Source organism: Vipera berus (genome assembly GCF_964194415.1).
Source record: "Vipera berus genome assembly, chromosome: Z".
Lineage (NCBI taxonomy): Eukaryota > Metazoa > Chordata > Lepidosauria > Squamata > Viperidae > Vipera > Vipera berus.
In genome coordinates, this window is record NC_138205.1 from 74,272,138 (window position 1) to 74,278,137 (window position 6,000).

A 6,000-nucleotide genomic window follows, 5' to 3' on the forward strand; every position below is an offset into this window, starting at 1 on the left:
TAAACACAATGCTTATTACTATTCAGTTAAGAAATACTTAATTTCTTAAAACAGTATAAACATATAAAGAAGAAATACTGAAATAAATTAAAAATGCTACTAATTATTATTATCCAATTATTTGGATGCTTTAAGAAGCAACTCATTTTGATGTATTAATAAATATTCCTTTCTCAAACTAAAGAAATATCATGTTGCAGTAATAACTGCAATATATAAAAATTAATAATGTTACAACTCTCTTATCTTTGGTTTGCAACTACTAATTTTGAATATTCTTCCAAGGGGCTAAAGCAATATTCAATGGCTATTATAGTTTTCTCCAAGAAAATTCACTTGCAAAAAGGAGTCACTTCAACTACTAATTGTGATTTTAAATACTTAATGTCCACATTTTTAATTTCCTAATTCCAGTTTGAAATACTGAATTAAAAAGATTTTGGCACCAAATATTATCAACTACTAAACATTCCTAAACACTTCTGCCAGGTCCTATCTTGTTTCAAGAAATCTAACTACCACTCCACTCAATTAACATCTTTGCTTAAGCTACTGAAAATAATAGTGAAGCGATAAACTTTACACCACAGAAAAGATTTAAATGGATCTTCTGACTTTTTTTAAAAAAAACTTGGTGCTAATTTATCTGTATAAAAGCTATAGTGAGAAGATATTGGTTCCCTTAAGAGGGTTTTTTTTAAAAAAAAATAAAAAATAAAAATAAAAATTCACTTGAAGTTCTATTTGTCTGTTGTCCTTATTCAGTTATGAGACAGATAGCAATTGAAAGATGTAACTAAAAGAGGACCATTATAAAAAATTGACAAGTCACCATGAATACACAAAAAGAAAAAAAGAGAAGTCAAGTGATCGATATACCTACACATTATCCCCTTAGCTAGATATTCTAAGTTAGTATTTTTCAACCAAGGAATATACTTTTTCAAAGATGCTACCATCCATGCTGTACTTTAAAACTATATGTATATGAAAGCAAATGCAGACTATATTCAATACATCAACATTAGATAACATTTACTCTTCCATGATGATAATAAAATGAATCCATTCAAAAAGTGTGTTCAGCTAGATAATTAATAAAAAAATCTTCTCCAAAGGATAGCAGTAATATTTGGTTAACAATATTGGGCTAACACTAAGGTGCTGGAGTAAGACAGGAGGGATACATATTCAGCTCCATCCTCAGCTATGGAAGCTAATTACTCTCGATCCAACCAGCCTCCAGAATTATTGCTATAAGATAAACATCAGAAAAAGAAATGTAATGTATACTACTTTAAACTCCTTAAAAAAATAAAATATAACAAAAACATGTTATGGTTATCAGTGTTATTCACAACACTAAAACATATATTGTAACAAAATTATTTCAATAAATTAATTGAACTGAAAGAAAGAAAATATAACATGTATAATTCAAATAGTAGCAAATTTATAATGGTATAAACTTTCTCTGATTACAATTCATCCGATCAAGCAGTACAGCTGAACAAGTAACAAGCGCCAAAGACAAGTAAATTAAAATCAAATTTTATTCTAGAAAATACACACACAGACACACACTCATACACAATTCTAAGCTAAAATTATGCTAAGGTTACGTACAGTAATTTCCCCAGTCGTACTGCCACAGGAATATGAGGAAGCTGAGTTGCCCATTTTAGAGTCATGTCTTGATAAATATGTAAGATGCTGTTGTGATTTCCAATCAGTGTGTTTATGGCAGTCCCAGACACTACAACATATGTAAAAAGAGTTTGGGAAAGATTTTATTTTCATATGCCTTTTAGCTATTTTTCTTCTTCAAGAGACATTCTTATAGGTTACACCAATACCAGTATATGTGAAATAAATGTACAAATAAGGATATCTCCTAGAAATATCAAGACTACTGTATATTGTTGCAAATAAGATCAAATTTTGTGAGGCTATTGTAGTTTCAGATAATAAATTAGAAAGGAATATTAAAATATATTTGTAACAAAAAGTTTGGAGAATGAAATATGGTACAATTTTTGTAATAAAAAGTGTAAGTATTTGGCTTCAATTTAAGAATTTAACCCCCTTACTCAGAATGGATAAAATATATTACTAAAATAAATGTAGAACATCATAATCAAATACAACCCACCTTATATAAAATAACCCTTAAAGAATACATGGTCTGCTTTAGTATTCCATTTAACAATTTATTTAGTTGCTGTAAGTGACCAGGAATTTTGTACATGCAATTAAATAATAAAGGGATAGGATAGGATAGGATAGGATAGGATAGGATAGGATAGGATAGGATAGGATAGGATAGGATAGGATAGGATAGGATAGGATAGGATAGGATAGGACAGGGGTAGGGGTAGGGGTAGGGGTAGGGATAGAAAGATATTTTATTTATTTATTTATTTATTTATTTATTTATTTATAATGAGACTTGTATGCCGCCCTATCTCCCGAAGGACTCAGGGCGGCTAACAACAATAAAGTACAAATGAATACAAATATTAAAAAAGAATTAAATTGTGTCAAAGTCCCACTAAAACCAATAAAAACATTTAAAATCATAATTAAAAAACCCATTATCATCAGTCCATGTCGGCCTGTTGGAAAAGATATGTCTTAAGGTCACGGCGAAAGGACCGAAGATGAGATAGAGGCCTACTTCTAAAGTTCAAAGCTAACACGTATTTGTAGATTATAAGGTAATGAATTTACAGAATATATGTATGTACTCAAAAAGCACTCAAGGTTAAAGGTATTGTTACAGAGAAATATTTATAATTGTATAATCTTGGTTGACCATGTTAAAATTAAAACTTGTAAAACTGCTTTGTTAAAATGCTAGTCATTGCTTTTATTCACAAACCTGAGTATGGAAGAAAACAGCTTGGGCTGTGGTCAAGCTTTTTAATGAACCGAATTTGTCCATTGTCCTTAAGGCAAAAAAAATTTCTCTCCCCAAGAACAAATATGCAGGAAATAAGCTGATTAAATGAAACAACAGATATGTCCAGGGCTTGTTCCCCAATGTTTGAAATCCAGTCCACCTTAAAAACATGAAGAGACACAAGTTATAGCAGTGTGGAATGCATGTTAACAGTAGCTTTAAATTCACTTCAATTAAAATTATTTTTCAACCTGTGATAAATGCTATACAGCAAAACCATACACTAATTTCAGTATATTTCATTGTTTAAGAAAAGAAGTAAGCTTCATAAACCAGAAGACTGGTTTCAAATCATAAGGTAAATGAGAGACTAATCTATTCCTAGTCTATAAAATTGCCTATTATAAGAAATGTTTTAAAAATATTGCATTTTAATTCTGTTTGATTTCTCCTTGTTTTAATTGCTCTTTAGTTTCAATCAGGTAAGCCCTGCTCCCAAAACAAAAGAAGTATGTACTAAAACACATGCCAGGATGATATTAAATTATACAAGTGACACCCAATGATGCAAATTAAAGAAGATACCGTATATACTTGAGTATAAGCCGACTCGAGTATAAGCCGAGACCCCCAATTTCACCCCCAAAAACTGGAAAAAGTTATTGACTCGAGTATAAGCCGATCCGCCGTTCTGCAAGCCTCTGCCGCCAGCAGAGGCTCGATCCGCCATTTTGCAAGCCTGAATACACAGGAATACCCTGTGTGGCCGCGGCTCTCGGGGAAGCCCTGGCTGTCCGGTTCCTCGCTCCACACTGCCATTCGGGGCCCGCGCGTTCCCCGGGCAAATCGCGGCGCCCAGCAGGCGAGGAAACACGCCCGCTCCAGTCGCCCCCCCTTCCCTCAGGAGACGCGAAGCAAGTGACCGCCCGGAGCTTACCGAGGACTTGCGCGCGGCCGAGGCTTCGGTGCTTCCAGGATCGCGCGCACCTCTCCCAAGCCGCCGCCGTCCGGAGACCTGCCGAAGTTTGGGGAGGTTTGGGGAGGTGCGCGCGCACCTCCCCAAACCTCCCCAAACGTCGGCAGGTCTCCGGACCTCCGCGCCCTGCCTGCCTGCTTCTTTCCGCAGCGGAAAGAAGCAGGCAGGCAGGGCGCGGAGGAACGGAGACCTGCCGAAGTTTGGGGAGGTTTGGGCGCCTCCCCAAACCTCCCCAAACGTCGGCAGGTTTCCGTTCCTCCGCGCAGACCTGCCGACGTTTGGGGAGGTTTGGACGCCTCCCCAAACCTCCCCAAACGTCGGCAGGTCTCCGTTCCTCCTGCCGACGTTTGGGGAGGTTTGGGCGCCTCCCCAAACCTCCCCAAACGTCGGCAGGTCTGCGCGGAGGAACGGAGACCTGCCGACGTTTGGGGAGGTTTGGGGAGGCGCCCAAACCTCCCCAAACGTCGGCAGGAGGAACGGAGACCTGCCGACGTTTGGGGAGGCGCCCAAACCTCCCCAAACGTCAGCAGGTCTGCGCGGAGGTCCGGAGACCTGCCAACGTTTGGGGAGGTTTGGGGAGGTGCCCAAACCTCCCCAAACGTCGGCAGGAGGAACGGAGACCTGCCAACGTTTGGGGAGGTTTGGGGAGGCGCCCAAACCTCCCCAAACGTCGGCAGGTCTGCGCGGAGGAACGGAGACCTGCCGACGTTTGGGGAGGTTTGGGGAGGCGCCCAAACCTCCCCAAACGTCGGCAGGAGGAACGGAGACCTGCCGACGTTTGGGGAGGTTTGGGGAGGCGCCCAAACCTTCCCAAACGTCGGCAGGTCTGCGCGGAGGAACGGAGACCTGCCGACGTTTGGGGAGGTTTGGGGAGGCGCCCAAACCTCCCCAAACGTCGGCAGGAGGAACGGAGACCTGCCGACGTTTGGGGAGGTTTGGGGAGGCGCCCAAACCTCCCCAAACGTCGGCAGGTCTCCGTTCCTCCGCGCCCTGCCTGCCTGCTTCTTTCCGCTGCGGAAAGAAGCAGGCAGGCAAGGCGCGGAGGTCCGGAGACCTGCCGACGTTTGGGGAGGTTTGGGGAGGTGCGCGCGCACCTCCCCAAACCTCCCCAAACTTCGGCAGGTCTCCGGATGGCGGTGGCTTGGGAGAGGTGCGCGCGATCCCGGAAGCACCAAAGCCTCGGCCGCGCACAAGTCCTCGGTAAGTTTTTTTGTTGACTGGAGTATAAGCCGAAGTGGAATTTTTCAGCCCAAAAAGTGGGCTGAAAAATTCGGCTTATACTCAAGTATATACGGTATAATGACCTTGTACATATAACATGAAATAAAACTTTTGCTTACTTTTTCCATAGTATTCAAAATTTCAACAGATCCTTTTAATATTATGTCACGTACAAAAATGTAACCACTTGTTTTCCTCTACTGATATGGAGGATCTCTTTTTAGGAAAACCAGCACAGACCCCATGACAGAACTGAGGATTGTGACTATATAAATTAAGTTATAGTACAATCTCATGCACATCTATGTACAAAAAACTTTATTAAGCTCAATTGGATTATTCCCAGGAAAGGGTTAGGGCTAGAGTTAGGATATGTAGTTAGGTAGTTAAGCAATAGCACTGATTATTTATACCAGAAAAGGCAATAAGCTACTTGCAACTCTCCAGCTGCCAATACTATAAATCCCTGCTGCACTCCAATACTGCGTTACAAAAAATTGGCAGTAAAACAATTATTGTTGGTACTATATTTGTATTTTTGTTGAAATTAAATATATGTATGTAGGCATACATGTGTGTGTGTTATATTTCATATTTTTAAATGTATTTTATACATTTATAAATTATATAAGGTAAAGGTAAAGGTTCCCCCGCACATGCGTGCTAGTCGTTTCCAACTCTAGGGGCCGGTGCTCATCTCCGTTTCAAAGCCGAAGAGCCAGCGCTTGTCCGAGGACGTCTCCGTGGTCATGTGGCCGGCATGACTAGACGCCAAAGGCGCACGGAACGCTGTTGCCTTCCCACCGTAGTGGTCCCTATTTTTCTATTTGCATTTTTACGTGCTTTCGAACTGCTAGGTTGGCAGAAGCTGGGACGAGTAACAGGCGCTCACTCTGTTACG

At 40.5% G+C, this 6,000-nt stretch overlaps 1 protein-coding gene across 1 annotated transcript in view; it reads right to left on the reverse strand.

The window, feature by feature from the left end:
• BBS9 (Bardet-Biedl syndrome 9) overlaps positions 1-6,000 on the reverse strand; it is a 245,832-nt gene that overhangs the window by 193,410 nt on the left and 46,422 nt on the right. Inside the window, exons 8-9 of the mRNA XM_081343253.1 lie at positions 2,882-3,062; positions 1,627-1,756 (exon numbers count right to left, since the gene is read on the reverse strand). Coding sequence (XP_081199379.1) covers positions 1,627-1,756; positions 2,882-3,062 — 311 coding nt within the window. The remainder of the gene's footprint in view (positions 1-1,626; positions 1,757-2,881; positions 3,063-6,000) is intronic.